This window comes from Schistocerca nitens, chromosome 1 (assembly GCF_023898315.1).
Source record: "Schistocerca nitens isolate TAMUIC-IGC-003100 chromosome 1, iqSchNite1.1, whole genome shotgun sequence".
Classification (NCBI taxonomy): Eukaryota; Metazoa; Arthropoda; class Insecta; order Orthoptera; family Acrididae; genus Schistocerca; species Schistocerca nitens.
In genome coordinates this window covers 307084481-307109667 of record NC_064614.1, presented here as the reverse complement: position 1 = coordinate 307109667, position 25187 = coordinate 307084481, and the positions used below count along the sequence as shown (strand labels likewise).

At 42.2% G+C, this 25187-nt stretch overlaps 1 protein-coding gene across 1 annotated transcript in view; it reads left to right on the top strand.

The window, feature by feature from the left end:
- Window positions 1-25187, top strand: part of LOC126248509 (flotillin-1) — a 167378-nt gene that overhangs the window by 21268 nt on the left and 120923 nt on the right. The window contains exons 2-4 of the mRNA XM_049949558.1: window positions 116-191; window positions 20467-20557; window positions 24866-25009. Of these exons, the coding sequence (XP_049805515.1) occupies window positions 116-191; window positions 20467-20557; window positions 24866-25009 (311 nt within the window). The remainder of the gene's footprint in view (window positions 1-115; window positions 192-20466; window positions 20558-24865; window positions 25010-25187) is intronic.

The following is a 25187-nucleotide window of genomic DNA, read 5'->3' as shown; positions in this document are numbered from 1 at the left end:
TTTGTTTCTGCAGATGCAGGAGTAAAGAACTAACTAGTGAGTTTTCTCAAACTTTCTATCAAAGTTGTCAAAGCTCCCTTTAATTTAACCTAACAATGAGTGTCTCTAATTTCAGGTTGCTGTTACAATAAACCTCTTCTTGTCCCTGGTGGCCGAGCCTTTGTGTGGCCTACTATTCAGTGTGTTCAAAGGTTAGTGATATTTTAAAAAAAAAATTCCAATATAATGAAGGTAGCTGTACTCGCCAGTTGGAAGTAAAATTTTTCATTATTTTGTATGAGTGCACACAAAAAAAGCCACATACATGTGTGCTTAATGCAAAATTTTACTTGTTGCATTTTTAAGCTAAAATTCATAAAATAAGTACATCACATGACAAAAGGAGTATTCTGAAAAGTTGCAAGACACCATCACAGACGCGTACTTTCATAATTCATTGCTCTCCAAGTCTTCAGAATATGATATTCACTTTAAATTCACACAAAAAATCCTCACAAATTCTTGTTATGTTATTTCATTGTTTATTACATAATTTATCCTTTTTGAAGTTGGTCCAATAGAAAAAGAACATAATTTATAAGCACAGCCATACATGGTTGATCACTTTAATTAAACTCTTGCTCTAATATTTTACTTACAACAGAATGTAACATTTTCAGTGTAATTAAATATGTTGTTGTTGTTGTTGTGGTCTTCAGTCCAGAGACTGGTTTGATGCAGCTCTCCATGCATACAGTAAAGCTGCATGTCCTCGGGAAAAATTACGGCTGTAGTTTCCCCTTGCTTTCAGCCGTTCGCAGTACCAGCACAGCAAGGCCGTTTTGGTTAATGTTACAAGGCCAGATCAGTCAATCATCCAGACTGTTGCCCCTGCAACTACTGAAAAGGCTGCTGCCCCTCTTCAGGAACCACATGTTTGTCTGGCCTCTCAACAGATACCCCTCCGTTGTGGTTGCACCTACGGTACGGCCATCTGTATCGCTGAGGCACGCAAGCCTCCCCACCAACGGCAAGGTCCATGGTTCATGGGGGAAGAATTAAATATACTGCATGTTATTTGGAAGTACAAACAGAGGTAACTGAAATGTGCACAAGGAGGAGAATACATATCACAAGATCTTCATCTCTGAGAACTTAAGTTCTTTCATTTGGGGTAATGGGCAGAAAAGGTATGAAGGAAATGCAAAATACAGAGAAGGGCCCCCCTATGGGTTCGGGGGTAAGAATAGGCTCACAGTATTCCTGCCTGTCGTAAGAGGCGACATAAGGGGTCTCAAACGTTTCAGCCTTTATGTGATGGTCACCTGTTGGATTTGACCTCCATATCTCAAAATTCCCCCCATGAACCATGGACCTTGCCGTTGGTGGGGAGGCTTGCGTGCCTCAGCGATACAGATGGCCGTACCGTAGGTGCAACCACAACGGAGGGGTATCTGTTGAGAGGCCAGACAAACATGTGGTTCCTGAAGAGGGGCAGCAGCCTTTTCAGTAGTTGCAGGGGCAACAGTCTGGATGATTGACTGATCTGGCCTTGTAACATTAACCAAAACGGCCTTGCTGTGCTGGTACTGCGAACGGCTGAAAGCAAGGGGAAACTACAGCCGTAATTTTTCCCGAGGACATGCAGCTCTACTGTATGATTAAATGATGATGGCGTCCTCTTGGGTAAAATATTCCGGAGGTAAAATAGTCCCCCATTCGGATCTCTGGGCGGGGACTACTCAAGAGGACGTCGTTATCAGGAGAAAGAAAACTGGCGTTCTACGGATCGGAGCGTGGAATGTCACATCACTTAATCGGGCAGGTAGGTTAGAAAATTTGAAAAGGGAAATGAATAGGTTAAAGTTAGATATAGTGGGAATTAGTGAAGTTCGGTGGCGGGAGGAACAAGACTTCTGGTCAGGTGATTACAGGGTTATAAACACCAAGTCAAATAGGGGTAATGCAGGAGTAGGTTCAATAATGAATAGGAAAATAGGAATGCGGGTAAGCTACTACAAACAGCATAGTGAACGCATTATTGTGGCCAAGATAGACACAAAGCCCATGCCTACTACAGTAGTACAAGTTTATATGCCAACTAGCTCTGCAGATGATGAAGAAATAGATGAAATGTATGACGAGATAAAAGAAATTATTCAGGTAGTGAAGGTAGACGAAAATTTAATAGTCATGGGTGACTGGAATTCGTCAGTAGGAAAAGGGAGAGAAGGAAACATAGTAGGTGAATATGGATTGGGGGGAAGGAATGAAAGAGGAAGCCGCCTTGTAGAATTTTGCACAGAGCATAACTTAATCATAGCTAACACTTGGTTCAAGAATCATGAAAGGAGGCTGTATACATGGAAGAAGCCAGGAGATACTGACAGGTTTCAGATAGATTATATAATGGTAAGACAGAGATTTAGGAACCAGGTTTTAAATTGTAAGACATTTCCTGGGGCAGATGTGGATTCTGACCACAATCTATTGGTTATGAACTGCAGATTGAAACTGAAGAAACTGCAAAAAGGTGGGAATTTAAGGAGATGGGACCTGGATAAACTGAAAGAACCAGAGGTTGTAGAGAGTTTCAGGGAGAGCATAAAGGGACAATTGACAGGAATGGGGGAAAGAAATACAGTAGAAGAAGAATGGGTAGCTCTGAGGGATGAAGTGGTGAAGGCAGCAGACGATCAAGTAGGTAAAAAGACGAGGGCTAATAGAAATCCTTGGGTAACAGAAGAAATATTGAATTTAATTGATGAAAGGAGAAAATATAAAAATGCAGTAAATGAAGCAGGCAAAAAGGAATACAAACGTCTCAAAAATGAAATCGACAGGAAGTGCAAAATGGCTAAGCAGGGAAGGCTAGAGGACAAATGTAAGGATGTAGAGGCTTGTCTCACTAGGGGTAAGATAGATACTGCCTACAGGAAAATTAAAGAGACCTTTGGAGAGAAGAGAACCACTTGTATGAATATCAAGAGCTCAGATGGAAACCCAGTTCTAAGCAAAGAAGGGAAGGCAGAAAGGTGGAAGGAGTATATAGAGGGTTTATACAAGGGAGATGTACTCGAGGACAATATTATGGAAATGGAAGAGGATGTAGATGAAGACGAAATGGGAGATAAGATACTGCGTGAAGAGTTTGACAGAGCACTGAAAGACCTGAGTCGAAACAAGGCCCCGGGAGTAGACAACGTTCCACTAGAACTACTGATGGCCTCGGGAGAGCCAGTCATGACAAAACTCTACCATCTAGTGAGCACGATGTATGAGACAGGCGAAATACCCTCAGACTTCAAGAAGAATATAATAATTCCAATCCCAAAGAAAGCAGGTGTTGACAGATGTGAAAATTACCGAACTATCAGTTTAATAAGTCACAGCTGCAAAATACTAACGCGAATTCTTTACAGACGAATGGAAAAACTGCTAGAAGCCGACCTCGGGGAAGATCAGTTTGGATTCCGTAGAAATGTTGGAACACGTGAGGCAATACTGACCTTACGACTTATCTTGGAAGAAAGATTAAGAAAAGGCAAACCTACGTTTCTAGCATTTGTAGACTTAGAGAAAGCTTTTGACAATGTTGACTGGAATACTCTCTTTCAAATTCTGAAGGTGACAGGGGTAAAATACAGGGAGCGAAAGGCTATTTACAATTTGTACAGAAACCAGATGGCAGTTATAAGAGTCGAGGGGCATGAAAGGGAAGCAGTGGTTGGGAAAGGAGTGAGACAGGGTTGTAGCCTCTCCCCGATGTTATTCAATCTGTATATTGAGCAAGCAGTAAAGGAAACAAAAGAAAAATTCGGAGTAGGTATTAAAATTCATGGAGAAGAAGTAAAAACTTTGAGGTTCGCCGATGACATTGTAATTCTGTCAGAGACAGCAAAGGACTTGGAAGAGCAGTTGAACGGAATGGACAGTGTCTTGAAAGGAGGATATAAGATGAACATCAACAAAAGCAAAACGAGGATAATGGAATGTAGTCAAATTAAGTAGGGTGATGCTGAGGGAATTAGATTAGGAAATGAGACACTTAAAGTAGTAAAGGAGTTCTGCTATTTAGGGAGTAAAATAACCGATGATGGTCGAAGTAGAGAGGATATAAAATGTAGACTGGCAATGGCAAGGAAAGCGTTTCTCAAGAAGAGAAATTTGTTAACATCGAGTATAGATTTAGGTGTCGGGAAGTTGTTTCTGAAAGTATTTGTATGGAGTGTAGCCATGTATGGAAGTGAGACATGGACGATAACTAGTTTGGACAGGAAGAGAATAGAAGCTTTCGAAATGTGGTGCTACAGAAGAATGCTGAAGATAAGGTGGATAGATCACGTAACTAATGAGGAGGTATTGAATAGGATTGGGGAGAAGAGAAGTTTGTGGCACAACTTGACTAAAAGAAGGGATCGGTTGGTAGGACATGTTTTGAGGCATCAAGGGATCACAAATTTAGCATTGGATGGCAGCGTGGAGGGTAAAAATCGTAGAGGGAGACCAAGAGATGAATACACTAAGCAGATTCAGAAGGATGTAGGTTGCAGTAGGTACTGGGAGATGAAGAAGCTTGCACAGGATAGAGTAGCATGGAGAGCTGCATCAAACCAGTCTCAGGACTGAAGACCACAACAACAACAACATCTCAAAATTCTTCCAGAGAGTGACTCGACTGGGGAAGGGCACCTTACTTGGTGCATTGTGTCCATCGTGCGTTGCGACCTTTTGCCAGCTTATTCGTCGTTGCATTGCAGTCCTGCCCGCTCTCCATCTCTTGGGCATGGATACGTTCCTGCATACATTTTCCGCCATGCAATGTGAAGTGCCGCTTTCTGCACTGACGATGAACATGGACTACTTGTCACCTAATATCCAGCACGGTAGCCAGTCCGTTGTGGTGGGGCTGCCATGTACCCTGTTGGTTGTAGCCCCCTGACAACACAGGGATCGCTCTGCTGATGCCTGCACCGTTAACTCGCCACGTATGCCAAGGAGTAGATGCCTATCTCCCTGGGGCATTGGGACTCCCGGCAATGGCCATCCTGCCAGGTGGCCCTTGCTGAGGCTGGGTGGCATCCATGGGGAGGGCCCTTGGTCGGGGTGTGTGGCATCAGGGCTGGTGGCCAGCTGCCAGCAGTCTCTAAACATTCTCGGGCTCAATTTAATGCTCAGAAATAAGATCCAAAAACGTTCCCCTCCCTTGCCACACCATGGGAAGAGCGTAAGTCTCAGGATGGCAGTGACGGCTATTCGCCCCGGTTCCTAGTTTGTACGAGAGCAGGTGGGGAGTCTTTCATGTCCACAAAGTCTCAGTTCTTCGTAGAGCATTTAGAGGACAAGTTTGGGGAGGTTGAGGGTTTGTCCAAAATGTGCTCTGGGTGTTTTGATGAAAACGGCATCCTCTGCCCAGTCACAAAGGTTACTTGCTTGTGACAAGTTGGGGGATGTTAACATTACCATCACACCACATAAGAGTTTAAATATGGTACAGGGTATTATTTTCCATAGGGGCCTACTTTTGCAGTCTGATGACGAGCTGCGCGCCAACTTAGAGCGCCGAGGTGTTCATTTCGTCCGGCGCGTTCATCGGGGTCAGAAGGATAATTGGGCTGCTACCGGTGCTCTCATCTTGTCCTTCGAGGGTGCTACATTACCGGAGAAGGTCAAGGTGATGGTCTACCGGTATGATGTCAAGCCCTATATCCCTCCCCCAATGTGGTGCTTCAAGTGCTGTAAGTTTGGCCATATGTCTTCCCATTGTACTTCCAGCCTCACATGTCGAGATTGCGGATGCCCATCACATCCCAATTCTCAATGTGCCCCGCCTCCCATCTGTGTCGACTGTGGAGAGCATCATTCACCTTGCTCGCCAGACTGCAGGATCTCACAGAAAGAGCGAAAAATTGTGGAATATAAGACCCTGGACCGACTGACCTATACTGAAGCTAAGAGGAAATATGACCGACTGCATCCTGTGAGAATGACATCTTCTTACGCCGCAGCTACAACAACTGTGCTAGCCCCATCAGTTCAGCGAATTCCAGCCAGATCGCTGAGCCGTACAACTGCACATACCCCCTTTGACCGTGGGGGGCACTACCCACCCTGTTGCTCCTGCGCCACCTACCTCGGGAGCAACACCCCCCCACCCATCGGGGACGTCCATCCCCGTTTCTAAGCCAGAGAATTGGTTTCTAGCAATGCGAACCCCCACTCTCTTTGGCTATCGGGGTTATTACAAGAACCAGGCAGCTTATGAAAGGGTATCTGGTGGCGTCTTCATCTACATCCTTCACTCCCTTCAGAGTGAGTCTGTCCCTCTACAAACACCTTTAGAGGCTGTCGCTGTTCGGGTGTGGATGTCACAGGCTGTTACTGTCTGCAGTCTGTATCTCCAACCGGATGGTGATGTTCCGCGGCATGTCCTGACTGCGGTGATAGCCCAATTGCCCCCCCCCCCCCTTTTCTGTTACTGGGCAACTTAAACGCCCATAACCCTCTGTGGGGTAAATCAGTGGCAACAGGCCGAGGCACCACTTGCCACGTATCAGGGCTCTGGCATTGTTTACACTGACGGTTCGATGGTTGCTGGTCGTGTCGGTTATGCTCTACTCTAGGGGACCATTACGAACAACACTCATTGCCGGCTGGCTGCAGTGTTTTCACTGCTGAGCTGGTCGCCATCTTTCATGCCCTAGATTATATCTGCTCCTGCTCAGGTGAGTCCTTCGTTATCTGTAGCGACTCCCTGAGCGGTTTTCGAGCTATCGACCAGTGTTTCCCTCGCTCTCGTCTGATGATGGGTATCCAGGAGTCCCTCCATACTCTTGCCCATTGCAGCCGCTCTGTGGTCTTTGTGTGGATCCCAGACCATGTTGGGATACCGGGCAATGAACATGTTGACCGCGTGGCCAAACAGGCCACCAGTAAACCACCTCTGGACATTGGCCTCCTGGAGACTGATTTGTGAGCTGTCTTACGCCGCAAAGTTTTCGAACTGTGCGACACTGAATGGTGCAACCTGACCACACCAAACAAAGTCCGTCCTATCAAGGAAACGACGAATATATCGCGGTCCTCCATACAAGCCCCTCGAAGGGACTCAATTGTCCTTTGTCGGCTCCGCATTGGGCACACCCGCTTGACACACAGCCATTTACTGTGCCATAAGGACCCTCCTCTATGTCGCTGCGGGTCGGCTTTGATGGTGGTCCACCTTTTTGTTGGCCTGTCCCCTTTTAATTGCGCTCAGGCAGACATTTGCGCTGCCTGATACGCTCCCTGCACTTTTAACAGATGACACTGCCATGCCAGGCTTAGTTTTGTGTTTTATTTATGCAGGGGGCTTTCATCACGTGATCTGCGTGTTTGTCTTTATTTTGTGTTGAGTCTGGCCTTTGGCCTATGACTTTAGACTGAGTTTTCTTTCTTGTCCTGTGTTGTCTCTTGTCATCTCCATCATTTATTTTTATTCTTTGTGGGTGTTTGAAGGTTTTGGAACAAGGGACCAATAGCCCTAGCAGTCTGATTCTCTTCAGTCCCACAAACCAACCAACAGAGAAGGGGATGGGCTAGGGGATGTTGAACCTGTAGCAAGTTACCAGGATTACATGCTTCTTATTCAGAATAGCACCATGACAAGAAGGAACATAATGCAGAACTGGTGTTGCAAAATGCAGGACAGAGTGATTATGTTATAATCACTGATAAGCCAAAACATTATGACTACCTGCTTAATAGCTTGTTGGTTCACAGTTGCTTAATACCGTATTGGTCCATATATGAAGTGCAGTACAGCCGTGATTCTGTGTAGCTTGGATTCAACAAGTCCTTGGTAGGTTTCTGGAGGTATGTAGCTCCAGATGTTGCTCATTTCACACAGTTTCCATAAATTATGTGGCAGTGGTTTGTGTACACAAAGACAGCACCCAATCATGTCCCAGATTTCTTCCATCAGGTTCAGATCAGGTAAATTTGGTGTCCAGTGTATCAACATTAGTTCACTATCATGCTCCTCAAATCATTGTAGCACGATTTTGGCACTGTAATACACAGGCATACTGTTTTAAGATCCCAACACAATAGGGAAAGACATCAAGCATGAAGGATCCAGATGAACCACAATAATGTTCAGATAGTCCACAACTGTCAGGGTGCCTTTGATTGCTGCCACAAGATCAATGGAAGCACGAGTGAGCATAATGCACCCCCTCCTGTCCCAATACCAAAATATGGTCCCCACCAGTCTGCGTCCATTTTTAGATGCGTGTCTTGAGCAACCATTTGAGCTGTTTGTTGAATGAAGTGCATCTGGACACAACCATCAACTTGATGTAACTAGAGATGCACCTCATATAACCAAGCATCATGTTTCCATTGATCCACAATTCAATCTTGATGGTCCTGTGCTCCATGCAATCATAACTGACAGTGTAATTGGGTCAGCTAGTGAGCACATAGGGGTAATCGGCAGGAGAGTTCCTCTTCAACTGTTTGTGCTGAATGGTGTGCTCCGAAACACTTGGGCCTGCAATGGGCAAGCCTCTGGCTGCCAGGTTCTGTAATGAAGTGTGGATGTCCATCACCTTGTCACCTACTCATGGTTTCATCATTCTAAAGGGACTTTCAGTAGATGCTCACAATAGTAGCATGCAAAAAGATGAGCTTCACCATTTCCAAAATGCTCATTCCCTGGTGTTCGGTCATAACAACATGTCCTTTGTCAAAGTAGCGTACGTCATTGGATTTCCCATTAGTGGCTTGGCTCATCCTGACTGCAATTGTGTCAGGTGGAATTTGCGTTTATGTCCTGAACTCGTTATGTAGTGAACCTGTGCCCCTTCAAACTCCTCTTGAAGTTCTGCCTGTCGGACACGGACGACGCAGGAAATAACGGTCTGCAACGTATATCTCCCTCCAGATGGTGCAGTACACTTGAATGTATTGGCTGCACTGATTGATCAACTCCCTAAACCTTTCCTACTTTTGGGAGATTTTGATACCCATAACCCCTTGTGGGGTGGTACCCAGCTTACTGGCTGAGGCTGAGATGTCGAAACTTTACTGACACAATTTGACCTCTGCCTCTTAAATACTGGGGCTGCCACACATTTCAGTGTGACTCACGGTAGTTATTCGGCCATTGATTAACCAATTTGCAGCCCAGGACTTCTCCCATCTATCCACTGGAGAGCACATGACGACGTGTGTGGTAGTGACCACTTCCCCATCTTCCTGTTACTGCCCTAGCGTCAGGCACACGGACGAGTGCCCAGATGGACTTTGAACAATGCGGACTGGGGAACTTTCACCTCCGCTGTTGTTTTTACTTTACCATACTCATATTGCTTTCAGCCCACCTGTACTACAGATGAAGTGTGCCTCTCTGAGTTTCAAAAATTTAACATAATATTTGGGAATAATTTTTGATGGATGATTTAAGTGTTTACCATCCCTAAGACACATCAAATCAAAAGTCCTCAAAGCACTCAGAATGTTACAGCAACTCAGCAACTTTCACGTGGGGCAGAGGGACCATATTTGATATAATTCTACAAGATTTACATGTGATCCCTAATGGATTATTGATACCTAGTGTATGCTTCAGATTGAAAATTATATTTCAAAATTATCAACACTATTCACCATGCTGGTATAGAGCTGGGAACTGAAGAATTTAGGGCCAACTTTGCTTCCAGACTCTGTGGTGAGGTTTGCAACCCAACAGTTGACTTTGAGTGATGTCTCGTTGTGGACTGTCAAGCACATCCATAAATTGCCTTTTATTATTATTATTATTGCTCAAATAAATGAGAACTCTTAATCCTCTTAACACCAGTATTACCGCATCTCCTTTCTTCAACAGCTCCTTACTCATTATTTCTCTCTAGCTGTCTCATGAGAAATACTGAAGCTGCCGAAACTACCCATCGGCATTGGTGCATGACATAATCAGAATTGTGGACATAAATCACTTTTCAAAAGCCAATGTGTCTAAAATGTGCATAATAACAAGAATATATTTATTTTCAGATCCCAAACACTCTAGCAGTACTCAAGAATAGGTCGCATGTGTCCTATATATGGTCTACCATATATCTGAAACACACTTTCCTAAAATTCTCCCTATAAAGTGAAGTCGACCCTTTGCCTTCCATATCACAATTCTCATACGCTCATTCCATTTAATATTGCTTTGCAATCTTAAGCCCAGATATAAAGAGTTGACTGTGTTAAGCAAGGACACTATTAATACTGTATCCAAACATTACAGGTTTGTTCTTCCTATCCATCCACATTAACCCCCCTGTGGGCCCAGGGGTTAAAATAGGCTCGAGGTATTCCAGCCTGTCATAAGAGGTAACTAAAAGACCTTTCGGTCTTTATATGATGGTCCCCTGCAGGGTTTGACCTCCATTTTCCAAAATTTTCCCAAAGAGCAAGCCAATTTGGGAAGAGCACTTTACATGGTGCATCGTGTCCATCGTGCATTGAGATCTTAAGCCCACTTTCTTGTCGTGGCATTGCAGTCCCGCTCATAATACTCCATCTCTTATGGGAGGACAGCTTCCTGGGTGTGTTTTCCTTCACCACGCGTCACTTTCTGCACCGATGATGACCACTGAATTCTTTGCACCTCATGTCCAGCGTGATAGCCAGTCCATTGTGGCGGGGCTGCCATGTACCCTGTTGGTTGTAGCCCCCTGACTACACATGGATCACTGTGCTGATGGCTGTGCCATTAACTCCCCACGTATGCCAAGGAGTAGATGCCAATCACCATGGGGCATCGGGACTCCTGGCAATGGCCATCCTGCCAGGTGGCCTTTGCTGCAGTTGGGTGGCGCCCGTGGGGAGGGCCTCTGGTCAGAGTGGGTGGCATCAGGGCGGATGACACACGATGAAGTGTACCACTTCATCACTTGCTGGTGATCAACCGCCAGCAGTCTCTAAACATTCCAAGTCTCAGTACAATGCAAGGAAGTATGATCGTTCCCTTCCCTGGTCACACTATGGGAGGAATGCTAGACCATGGATGGCTGTGAACCTTATTCGCCCTGGTACCTCGTATGTACAAGAGCTGATGGAGACTCGTTTGTCTCGATGAAGCCTCAGTTTTTTTGTTGTAGAGCATTTAGAGAACAAGTTGGAGAAGGTGGAGCGGTTGTCCAAAATGCGGTTAGGGTCAGTCTTGATAAAAACAGCATCCTCTGCCCAGTCATGGGCACTACTCGCTTGTGACAAGCTGGGGGATGTTTCCGTTACCATCACGCCTCATAATAGCTTAAATATGGTCCAGGGTATTATATTCCGCAGGGACCTTCTTTTGCAGTCTGATGACGAGCTGCATTCCATCTTAGAGCAATGAGAAGTTCATTTTGTCCAGCGTGTCCGTCGGGGTCTGAGGGATAATCAGGTTGCCACCTGTGCCTTCATTTTGTCCTTCGAGGGTGACACATTACCAGAGAAGGTCAAGGTGGTGATCTATCTCTGTGATGTCAAACCATATATCCCTCCCCCAGTGTGGTGCATTAAGTGCTGAAGTTCAGTCATATGTCGCCAGATCCTCAGACACAATGGATATAGTCTGTTCAGGAAATAAGTTGGTGGCAGCAGGTGACCCTGAGGCACAGACTGCCTCATTGAGTGTTTCATGCCTTCCCAGTCTCACAATCACGTCATCCTTCAGTGGAATTGCAGCAGTTTTTTCCACCACCTGGCTGAGCTACAGCAACTGTTAAGCTTTACACCTGCTTTCTGCATTGCCCTCCAGGAAACCTGGTTCCCGGCAATACAGCTCCCTGCCCTTCATGGCTACAGGGGATATTACAAGAACCGTAGCAAATATAATAGTGTCAGGTGGAGTTTGCGTTTATGTCCTGAACTCGGTATGTAGTGAACCTGTGCCCCTTCAAACTCCTCTTGAAGCTGTGCCTGAAAGGATACAGACAATGCAGGACATAACTGTCTGCAACGTATATCTCCCTCCAGATGGTGCGGTACCCCTGAATGTACTGGCTGTGCTGATTGATCAACTCCCTAAACCTTTCCTACTTTTGGGAGATTTTGATGCCCATAACCCTTACTGTCCCAACTCGACCTCTGCCTCTTAAATACTGGGGCTGCCACACATTTCAGTGTCACTCAAGGTAGTTACTCAGCCATTCATTTATTAATTTCCAGCCAAGATCTTCTCCCATCTACCCACTGGAGAGGACATAACGACCTGTTTGGTAGTAACCACTTCCTCATCTTCCTGTCACTCCCTCGGTGCATGCCCACTGATGCCTACCCAGATGGGCTTTAAACGAGGCAGACTGTGTAGCCTTCACCTCTGTTGTCACCATTGAATCTTCCCCACATGGTGCCATTGATGTTGTGATTGAGCAGGTTACTACAACAATCTCCTCTGCAGCAGAAAGGTGATCCCTCATTCTCTAGGGTGCAACCGGGGAAAGACAGTTCCTTGGTGGTTGCTGGAAGTCACTGAGGCAATTAAAGACTGTCGGTGAGCTCTATAGTGACATAAGCAGCACCCTTCCTTGGAGCACCTAGAAGCCTTTAAGTGGCTCCGTGCCTGTGTTCGCCTGCTTATAAAATGATGGAAACAGGAGTGTTTGGAGAGGTACTTGTCGACCATTGGGTGCCATATGTCACCTTCCCAAGTCTGGACTAAGATCAGATGTCTTTTTGGTTACCAAACCACAACAGGTGTCCCTGGCATTAACATCAATGGCATGCTCTCTACCGACGCAGTCGCGATCGCCAAGCACTTTGCTGAGCACTATGCTCAAGCCTCTGCATCAGAGAACTACCCCCCAGCCTTTCGTACCCTCAGATGACGAAAGGAAAGTCCTCTCATTCACTGCACACCACAGTGAACCCTATAATGGCTCCCTTTACAGAGTGCAAGCTCCTCAGCACCCGTGCACATTGCCCTGATGCAGCTCTTGGGCCAGATCGGATCCACAGTCAGATGATTAAACATTTCTCATCTGACTACAAGTGAGATCTCATCGTGTTCGACCGGATCTGGTGCGATGGCGACTTTCCATCGCAATGGTGGGAGAGCTCCATCATTGTAGTGCTAAAACCCAGTAAAAATCCACTTGATGTGGATAGCTATCAGCCCATCAGCCTCACCAATGTTCTCTGTAACCGGAGAGCATTAAAGATAAACACCAGTCCTAATTGTCCAATTGTAAAGTGACCTGTTTCCAAATTACATACAAAAATAACCACTATTTCAGTATACATATAATTCAAAAACGATGCTTTGCTGAAACCATTTGTGTAAAAGCTACTGTGTGTATTTTGAATGTGCCAAAAGCATTTAACATTGTTCTTATGTGAGGAACAAAATATAAATGTGAAATTAATACTGTAACTAATCGAAAGAAATAGAGCACATGGTCAGGATGTGCCAGTAAACCTATCATTATAAAATTACTACAGCAAATTAAATAGAACATATAAATAAAGCACGTTAATTGAATCTCCGATATATGTTTGCACTAAAATTCGGGCACTAGTTGATTTGTTGAAAACAAATTTAGAAATGTAATTGTTACCTGTAACATAATTAGTCAGAAAATGTTATATTAACTCGTAACTAAGTTGAAAATAGGTTCACCTTGTTCAGCACTGAGATTGTAAATTTTTAGCATTGTGTAGCTCATATTTGGTTTAACTTTTAATTGTGATTTTACATAAAATTGTAATTTTCATTGTAGGTAATTGTTAACAAAAGTATAAATAGAGGTCACGCAGGTGCCTTGGGGCACTCGTTGTTTGGCTAGGGTTGTGAGCAAATGTATTGTAGGCTCACTCGTTTGTTGATTGTTGTGAACTCTCTGTCGTTTGATGTCAACTTTGGGTACATGTGATGTAACCAGTACAGTTCACCAGGCTCGGACACCAGAGTCCTGGAAATATATTGGTATTAAAACTGCACTGTACTTTGGAATTTATTTGGGAGTCTTCCGCAATCCTTTTCATAGGCTGCCCAGCGACGAGACATGAATCCAGGAATTTTACAAAACCCCGTGAACTAAACAACTCTCAATGTTGGTAGAATTGACGTGAAAACAACAGCGCATCGACTGGGCATTTCACTCAAAACATTTGCAATGCGGAGGTGCGAAAATATAAACATCTCAATGTCAGGGCAGCTTCAGCCAGGATCGCTCTACCACTGATAATCTTGTATCTTGTGTCCCTTGAGTCTGCCAGCCAAACAGCCTTTTCCAGACGCCAACACCTGATTGCCATCTTTTTTGACTTACATAAAGCATACGACACGACCTGGCGTCGTCATATCCTTGCCACATTGCCCCCCCCCCCCCCCCCCCCCCCCCGTATTCAGGAGAATGGCATTCCATAGGACTCTGTATTGTATCTCTATTTTTAATGACCATTAACGGCCTAGCAGCAGCTGTAGGGCCGTCAGTCTCCCCTTCTCTGTATGCGGATGACTTCTGCATTTTGTATTGCTCATCCAGTACTGGTGTTGCTGAGCGGCATCTATAGGGAGCCATAACCCTACACACTACACACTACCGATGCTATAACTGCAGTCATAGGCTGTAACCCACGACTTCCAGTTTTCAGCTGCGAAGCCATGTGCCATGCACTTCTGTTGGTGTCGTACTGTTCATCCGGAACCTGAACTTTATCTTAATGATGATCCAGTCACTTTAGTGGATACATATTGATTCTTAAGACTGGTTTTTGACACCTGATTGACTTGGCTACCTCATCTTCGCCAGCTTAGCAGGAGTGCTGGCAGCATCTTAGTGCTCTCCACTGCCTGAGCAACACCAACCGGGGTGCAGATTGCTCCACGCTGCTGCAGCTCTACAGAGCCCTTGTTCAATCCCGCCTTGACTATGGGAGTCTGGTTTATTGTTCGGCAGCACCCTCAGTGTTGCGTTTACTCAACCCAGTGCACCACTGTCGTGTTCACCTAGCGATGAGAGCTTTTAGAATGAGTCTGTTGACCAATGTTCTGGTGGAGGCTGGGGTCCCTCCATTGTTGTTGTTGTTGTTGTTGTTGTTGTTGTTGTTGTGGTCTTCAGTCCTGAGACTGGTTTGATGCAGCTCTCCATGCTACTCTATCCTGTGCAAGCTTCTTCATCTCCCAGTACCTACTGCAACCTACATCCTTCTGAATCTGCTTAGTGTATTGATCTCTTGGTCTCCCTCTACGATTTTTACCCTCCACGCTGCTCTCCAATGCTAAATTTGTGATCCCTTGATGCCTCAAAACATGTCCTACCAACCGATCCCTTCTTCTAGTCAAGTTGTGCCACAAACTTCTCTTCTCCCCAATCCTATTCAATACCTCCTCATTAGTTACGTGATCTACCCACCTTATCTTCAGCATTCTTCTGTAGCACCACATTTCGAAAGCTTCTATTCTCTTCTTGTCCACACTATTTATCGTCCATGTTTCACTTCCATACGTGGCTACACTCCATACAAATACTTTCAGAAATGACTTCCTGACACTTAAATCTATACTTGATGTTAACAAATTTCTCTTCTTCAGAAACGATTTCCTTGCCATTGCCAGTCTACATTTTATATCCTCTCTACTTCGACCATCATCAGTTATTTTACTCCCTAAATAGCAAAATTCCTTTACTACTTTAAGTGTCTCATTTCCTAATCTCATTCCCTCAGCATCACCCGACTTAATTCGACTACATTCCATTATCCTCGTTTTGCTTTTGTTGATGTTCATCTTATATCCTCCTTTCAAGACACTGTCCATTCCGTTCAACTGCTCTTCCAAGTCCTGTGCTGTCTCTGACAGAATTACAATGTCACTGGCGAACCTCAAAGTTTTTACTTCTTCTCCATGAATTTTAATGCCTACTCCGAATTTTTCTTTTGTTTCCTTTACTGCTTGCTCAATATACAGATAGAATAACATCGGGGAGAGGCTACAACCCTGTCTCACTCCTTTCCCAACCACTGCTTCCCTTTCATGCCCCTTGACTCTTACAACTGCCATCTGGTTTCTGTACAAATTGTAAATAGCCTTTCGCTCCCTGTATTTTACCCCTGCCACCTTCAGAATTTGAAAGAGAGTATTCCAGTCAACATTGTCAAAAGCTTTCTCTAAGTCTACAAATGCTAGAAACGTAGGTTTGCCTTTTCTTAATCTTTCTTCTAAGATAAGTCGTAAGGTTAGTATTGCCTCACGTGTTCCAACATTTCTACGGAATCCAAACTGATCTTCCCCTACGGAATCCAAACTGATCTTCCCCAAGGTCTGCTTCTAGCAGTTTTTCCATTCGTCTGTAAAGAATTCGCGTTAGTATTTTGCAGCTGTGACTTATTAAACTGATAGTTCGGTAATTTTCACATCTGTCAACACCTGCTTTCTTTGGGATTGGAATTATTATATTCTTCTTGAAGTCTGAGGGTAATTCGCCTGTCTCATACATCTTGCTCACCAGATGGTTGAGTTTTGTCATGACTGGCTCTCCCAAGGCCATCGGTAGTTCTAATGGAATGTTGTCTACTCCCGGGGCCTTGTTTCAACTCAGGTCTTTCAGTGCTCTGTCAAACTCTTCACGCAGTATCTTATCTCCCATTTCGTCTTCATCTACATCCTCTTCCATTTCCATAATATTGTCCCTCCATTGTGGATCCTAAATGCTCAACTGCTCACCAGTTATGTTGCACACATTTGTAGTTCTCCTGAGCATCCGAATGACTGTCTCCTTTTCCCACCCACGGTAGTTCATCTCCTGCATTGGCGGCCCAGGTCAGGGCTCATGATTGCATTTTGTGTGTGATCCCTTCTCTCCGAACTGGAGCCCTTCCCTTTACCACCTCTACTTGAGGTCCATTCACGTACACATACATGGTGTACCCCTCGGCCAAAGCTTCTTCTGGACCTTTTGCATGGCCCTAAGGACTCCATTAACTCCGCCACTCTCCGTTGACACTTCCTCTCAATTCTTGACATGTTCTGGGGCTCTGAAATTCTTTACACCAATGGCTCGATGGCTGATGGTAATGTACTGAACAGTATTTCTTCTCTGCTTGCTGCAGTGTTTTCACTGCAGAGCTTGTGGCCATATCTCGTGCACTTCAGTACATCTGTTCCTGTTCTGGTGAGTTGTTTCTTCCCTGTTGTGACTCCCTGAGCAGCTTACAAGATATCAACCAGTGCTACCCTCGCCATCCTTTGGTAGCGAACATCCAGGAGCCCATCTCTGCCTTGGAATGGTTCAGTCGTTCAGTGGTGTTTGTGTGGACCTCAGGACATGTCGGAATCCTAGGCAACGAACTTGCCAACAGGCTGGCCAAACAGGCTATGCGGAAACCACTCCTGGAGAGGGGCATCTCTGAACCTGATCTGTGTTCTGTCTTACACCACAAGGTTTTTCAGCTTTGGGAGATGGAGTGTCATAACAGAATGCACAACAAACTGTGTGTCATTAAGGAGACTGCGAATGTGTGAAAGTCTTCCCTGTAGTCTCCTCACAGGGAATCAACTGTACTTTGTCGCCTCTGCATTGGCCATACGTGGCTCACACATGGTTACCTCCTCTGTCACGAGGACCCACCTCAGTGTTGCTGTGGCTCCGAAATGACGGTCGACCACCTTTTGCTGGACTGCCCACTTTTAGCCATTCTGCTGTGGACTTTTAACTTTCCCAGCACCCTACCTTCGGTGTTGGGTGACAATTCCTCAACATCAGCTTTAGTTTTACGTTTTATTCATGAGGGTGAGTTTTATCATTTGATCTGAGCTTTAGCACGTGTTCTTTGTCCTTCTGTGTCCTTCATCCTAGAACTTTTAGGGTGGAGGTTTTAATGTGTTGCAGAGTTGCTGGCTTCTCCTTTTTCATTCTCATGGTCAACCAGCCATGGTAATCTGCTTCCTTGTTTTTCGTTTCTTCTCCCAGTTTCTTGTGTCACTCTGTGGTTTTCTTGTCCTGTTTTGTCCATTGTAGTGTTTGTTGTCCTTCTGTCATTCTTCCAGTTCTTCCTTACTCCTGTTATTGTGCCATACATTGTCTTTGTTTTCTTCTATCCCTTGGGTAATTGTTCTACTGGGAACAAGCGACCGATGACCTCGCAGTTTGGTCCCCCCCCCCCTCCCCCCTTTTAAACAAACCTACCTACCTAGACTATGCTTCTTCATTTGTATCTGCTTTATTTATATACTTTCCTTACCACATTATGTGCCGGCAACTCCAACAAGCAACATTCAGTTTCAGCAGGCAGTAATCGTGATTTCTGGCTCATCACTGTATGTACATTATATTAAGTAATTCCTGTTTGCATTTTCTGATAACTTGCAGTATATTTACTTACTGAGACAGTTGATATTGTGTGATGACTAAAATGTTTGAGTAAAAATGTAATAAAAACTGATCAACCATGGATTGTTGTGCTTACACACTAACCACTCTTTCTGTCAGTCTAACTTATTAAAGAATGTACCACAAATGATTAAAAATTCTGTTACAAGCAACGAAAGAACAAAGTATGTGTATTTAATGTGGTTTCTGTCATGATGTCTTGCAGCTTTTGAAAAAAGTAAATGTCATTCTTATCTAATATTTGCATTGTTTAAAGAGTAAAGATAGAATAAAAATGCTTCCCTCAGCATATGATGTGTTTGTTTTATGAATTGTGGTTTTAAAAAATCAAAATATATAATTTAAAGTTACTTTTTAATAGGAAATTGAAACTAGATAAAGAAACAACACCACTTAAATCACAGCATAATATGAGGTTTGAACCACTGAGCATTCAGCCAGAATTCCTGGTTATATGGTGATTACATTTTATATTTAAATGCTCAATCATTGCCTTAATGCTTTTAATACATATTTTTCCTCCAAGCCGCACACCACATGAAAGATTACTTGTGGTAAAAACCTGGGTGGTGTCTGCTGAAACAAATACAGCTATATCATAATCATTTTCATAATTGTCATTGTCATCATCATCATCTTATCATTTAGACATGTGTCTGTGCTCTGGTGCCATATGACGCTTCTTTACTCCTCTTCTTGACACCATATAAACTCTACATATAGTTTTATCAAACTATAACCAAAAGAGTGTTTGGGTGTGGTTGATTAACACTTTCCATATATTGTGTTACATTCTATTTTCCCAGATCCTGATACCCTTCTTTCTAACTCGTGCAGTAGGTAAGCTGTTGCTGCCATTCCTTATCCTTACATGCAGTGTTTACCAACTTCATCCCTCATTGTTTTTAAGTACCTGCATGCTTTGCTGTTGTTATTAAGCACTGAAGTTCTATTGTTCAATGCATTGCAAGTGTTACCATATGATCAGGTTCACCTTAGTTCTGTTCATGTTGCTCAAATTGCTTATTGTTTAATATGGTTGACAAGAGGGGGTAGACAGTTTATTCAGTAGATGGCACTTTACTGTCTGGCTGCAACACATATAAATTTAAATTCATGCTCTGTTTCTTCTGCATGTATGTAATAATAGTGCCTATACATTCGTGTGTGTGGTGAATCACATCTGCATTAAAAAATTTGTTTGTAGCACAAAACACACTACCGATGCTATAACTGGCCTTGTTAGATGGGATGTCCTCCTGGCCAGTGCCACAATTCAATGTACTCTAGAAATTAATGTGCAATATTCTTACAGAATAAAGTACTCTGAGCTATATGTAAGGAATTGCGTTTGTTTATAAAGCAGCTACTCTGTTCCCAGAAGGAAATTTTCACTCTGGAGCAGAATGCGCACTGATATGACACCTCCTGGCAGATTAAAACCGTGTGCCAGACCGGGAGTTGAACTCAGGACCTTTACTTTTTATGGGTGAGTGCTCTACTGACTGAGCTATCCAAGCACGACCCATCCTCACAGCTTTACTGCTACGAGTACCTCATCTCCTATGTTCCAAACTTCACAGAAGTTCTCCTGCAAAACTTGCAAACTCGCACTCCTGGAAGGAAGGGTAGCTCAGTCAGTAGAGCACTTGACCACAAAATGCAAAAATCCTGAGTGTTTGTCTTGGTCAGGCACACATTTATAATCTGCCAGGAAGTTTTATATCAACACACACTCTACTGCAAAGTGAAAATTTCGTTCTGGAAACATCCCTCAGGCCGTGGCTAAGCCATGTATCCGCAATATCCTTTCTTCTGGGAGTGCTAGTTTTGCAAATTTCACGAGAGAGCTTCTGTGTGGTTTTGAAGGTAGAAGATGAGTAAAACTGCAAGGACATGTTGAGAGTCATACTTGGGCAGCTTAGCCAGTAGAGCATGTTCCCATGAACAGGAAATGTCCCAAGTTTGAGTTTCAGTCTGACACACTATTTTAATCTGCCAGGAAGGTTCAGTTACTCTGCTGTTACATTTGTGCCTATGATGTGCACCAGTTAATTCTGTAAGTTATTTAGCACTAAAACTAATAATAATCTCTAGAAAAAATAGGTTTTTCAGAATATTTTTTTATGCTTAGGATTTCATTGAATACAATGACACTTCAAGTTGAAAGCCCCACTGTCTACACCAGCCAGGGCGTGCCCATTTCTGTTACCGGTATAGCACAGGTGAGAACATGTTATATATTTCTATAATATGTTAAAAGTTAGAGACTCATTTCTCAGTGTGTTGGATTGAAGTAAAGGCCACAAAATTACTGTTTGTGCAGCTTTGCTTGCTTGCATTTGAAAGCACTTTCATTGGTCTGTTGTGAAAGTGCATAATTATTTGATTGTACTTAAGTTATATAGAATGTAATGTTGCCTTGGATTTTATTTGGTGGAGCTTGAATTTGTGATCATCTTTATTTCAGTGTTGTATGAAAAGAGCTGTGAGTTTGCATATGCTTAAAGAGAAGACAAACAAGTACAGCAATGTAGTTATAGTGTAGTCTGTTAATATGGTCATTACTTCATAAATTTTTGAATTTGTCTCATTTGTCTTGTGAATTAGTTAGCAATAACCCTATGAACAGAGAATTCCAAAATAAAACTTTTAAACTGCAATTTCATTTTGTGTAAGATGTGCATTTTTTTTGTACCATTGCATAATTAGACCAGTAGGAAGCACTATTTTGGATAAACATCTGTAGGAAATATTTACCTTATAGCAGCACTGATTTTTTCCCTTTTAGCAATCTTATTCTTCATTTTTCATTTAATGTGGTATTTCAACCCCAGCAGCCCATTACTGAAGACCTTCTTTATAACTCAGATTTCATTTCAAAACTTCCATTTCTTGTATAGTTGTAAATTTTGTACTTTTTCCCAAGGAGTTAGAGACTACTGACTTTTTTTAAAAGTAAAACAGTACATTATGTAACAATATTATGAAATGGATAGATTGTTACTCACCGTAGAGAAGAGACATTGAGTGGCAGACAGCCACAATGAGAAAACTGCCATATTTAAGCTGTCAGGCAAAAGGCCTTCTTCCAAAGTAGAAAACACACACACATTCACGCAAGCACAACTCCAAAACGCATGATTAAGAGTAGTAATTGTGTGTGTGTGTGTGTGTGTGTGTGTGTGTGTGTGTGTGTGACAGAGAGAGAGAGAGAGAGAGAGAGAGAGAGAGAGATTATGTGAGTTATTTAGTTGCTTGTGCATGTTTTCTACTTCAGAATAAGCCCTAGAATCTATTGTTTTCATAATATTGTTGTTATTTCTTCTGTTCTGGATGTCCCACCATTTGATTTCTCATTAAATCTGTTCAGTAAAGTTGTTGTAGTTGTTGTTGTTGTTGTTGTTGTCTTCAGTCCTGAGACTGGTTTGATGCAGCTCTCCATGCTACTCTATCCTATGCAAGCTTCTTCATCTCCCAGTACCTACTGCAGCCTACATCCTTCTGAATCTGCTTAGTGTATTGATCTCTTGGTCTCCCTCTACGATTTTTACCCTCCACGCTGCCCTCCAATGCTAAATTTGTGATCCCTTGATGCCTCAAAACATGTCCTACCAACCGATCCCTTCTTCTAGTCAAGTTGTGCCACAAACTTCTCTTCTCCCCAATCCTATTCAATACCTCCTCAGTAAAGTTAAACATTAAAATAATAAAGTATGTTGTAAAACCCAAATTTTAATATGCTCAAAGATTTGAAGCGAAAGAGAGCATTTACTTTGCCAGTTACCAAAATGAGAACAAGCAGGAGCAAGGACAAGCCTTTAAATTAAAATGTGTCTGAATATGTAGCTTTTATCTGCCAGGAAAGTAAATATATAAAATAGGAAAAGACAATGTGTGATATAGAAGTGCTAGAGGGAAGGAAAAAAGTTGCTCCAAAATACTGCAGTGAACAATTCTTAATTTTTTATTTGTTTTTAATCTCTCTCCATATATTAAGCCTAGAAAGGTTATTCTCATCCATATTTCTCTCTATTCTTTGTATTTCCTATTACTCTCTTTATTAAAAGACATTCAACTATAGTTTTTAATACATGGGTCTAACTTTGCTTCATTTATGATGTTTCAGCAGTTGTTAAATAATTGCTCTTCATCACTATGTAATATTGTTAAAGTTAATTTTCAACTTTCATTTTTGATTGACCTGTATTTCGATTATATTGATATTATTTTTCCATTCTATAAGAAGATGAGACTAGATTTGGAATACATTCATTTATAATAAAAGTAATTTTTTAATTAGTGAATATTAAACAAAATATATGTGACAGTTTGCATATCCCCAGCTGACTGCTCATGTAAACTTAATTACCTTTTTTTCTGCTTGATGTAAGAAACAGAGATTGTATAATTATTGTGTATGCTACTGCCAAACTGTTATAATTATTAATAATAATTGTGAATTAAGTACCAGTATCTGTGATGTGTGAAGCAAAATATAAACAAGAGTGGAATATGAGCATTATCTCTTAAGGTATAGATGAAAGTCCATGTACCACAATATGTGAAACTGTGATAAGGATGATATCTAAATGTGCACGAAGCAACTCAAAAGATATGTGTCTTTTTGTCTCCTTAGAAGGCTAAAAAGGTAGAAATTGGATGGCAAGGGAGTGTCAGGTTTCTTTTTCTATCATTTCTGATCCTTCATTGTTGTCATAAGCAAAGCTCTATGAAAATACTTATCTGACACTGGCTTATGCAAATTAGACTTGCAAAGTTTGTTGATAAATGTGTGAAGAATCATTACTATTGATCACATATTAATTGGCCTCCTAAGTGGTTTTTATATTCTTTCTGGTGTTGATAGATAATGTTCAGTCTCTTCTATAAAAGTCTCAAACTCTGTTTTGCTATTCTGCAACATTATCTGATCATATTGAAAACAGCATGGCTTGGATTCATGTGTTGAAGAATCCAAGTTTCATCTCATGTTAAGCAGTTTTGTTCCTTGCTTTGAAGCAACAGTAGACACATTATGCAGATGACTTTTTCTGTTCTCTTGCTTTAAAAAGGTGATGGAAGGAACCTGAAGGAATAGAATAGAATAGAATCTTTGTCACATGGCATGTTATCTACAATCATTTGATTGAAACACTGGTGACTCATCACTGAATAATTCTATGCCTACCTAAGTATACCTAAGACAAGATACATTAAAATAAAGCATATGGATGCTCCAAGAAGCACATTACAACATAAAAACTCTGAGGAGGCTTCCTTTTTCAACTACCCGAAAAATTATGCCATATCTTACAACTGATAGAAAATATGCATGATACACAATTTTCCTAACAGCTAAGTCAGTTACTTTATTCAGAACCCTCATTGTGTAAACAAAACTACTTAACTGCTCCAGTAAGCAACCCACATTATCAGTCCATGACAAGCTTTTGTTTATGGTCACTCGCAGAAATGTGACAGATTCTGCAGTTATCAGTCCTCTGCCTTCATAACTTAACTGTGTTATGTATTCAACAGTTTATTTGGTCCTGAAGTGTACAATTTGTCTTTTTTTTAAGTTTAGTTTCATAGCATTATTATTTATCCAGTTTTCTAGTTCTTGAGGAGTATTTTTGTTTTCTGTGCTAATTCTTCAGTGTTCTTACAGCAGACTACTGCTGTTGAGTCATCTGCATACAGAATAATATCTGAAGTTACCTTATGTGGTATGTCATTTATATAATATAGAAATAGTAGTGGGCCTAATACGGGCATCTGGGGTACAACTGCTGGTATTTCCTTCCAACTGGAGCAAGCTTTCTCGCCCTTGCGTTGTATTACTACCCTCTGTTTCCTATTTTTGAGATACGTCTTTGTTAGAATTTATGAAATACCTGTTGAATACTTCGCAATATTTCCCCATCTGTTTCTAATTTATGATTAAGACTTCTTGTATTTTCTGCACCTTTTTCATTCCTGACAATTTGCCATAAAGCTTTTGATTTATTTCTGGCATTGTATTTACTGTTTGCCATTTGTTTTTCATGTTTAACTACTCTATCAAATATTCTTCTGTATTTGTTTACATAGCTGACAAACTCTTCATCATGATTGTTCTTTGCTTGCATGTGCAGTTTCCTCTTTCTAATACTAGAGATCCTGATGCCTTCAGTTATTCACGAGTTCTTTTTACAGTATTTGTCACATGCTGTTGTGAAGGGGAAGCATTTATTGAAAACACTCATGAATTCTAATACAAAAGCATTGTAGTTTGTGTTTACTGAGTACCAGTTGCTGAAAGACCAGGATGCTTCATTTAGTCTTGAGACAAATGTATTCACATTGTGTTGGCTGAAGTTCTTGACTCGTTTCACAGGAAGATCTTTCATTACTATTGCCATGTAAAATTTGTCATATTTTCTAGTTATAATTTTTCAGGCATTTCTTATTTGATGAATATATTTCTTCAATTATAACATTTGGGTGATGTTACATGTGAAACTCTGCTATTCATTGTGTTTCCCTAAAAGGTTAAAATACAAGGCCAGAATGAAGAAATGCTACTTGCTGCCTGTGAACAATTTCTTGGTAAGCCAGAACATGAAATTCAGCACATTGCATTGGTCACACTGGAAGGGCACCAGAGAGCTATTATGGGAAGTATGACTGTTGAGGTAAGTAACAATTTCAAGGCTTTTTTAATACATTTTTGTGTACTATTCAAGTTCAAGCATTGGACAGACAGGGCATCACAAATGGTGATTGCACAGTGGCATTGTCATTGGTGCTAAGATCACACTTGGGCATTTTGTCAGATCATCTCTCTGAAACTCCTGTGCTCCTTGACAGAAT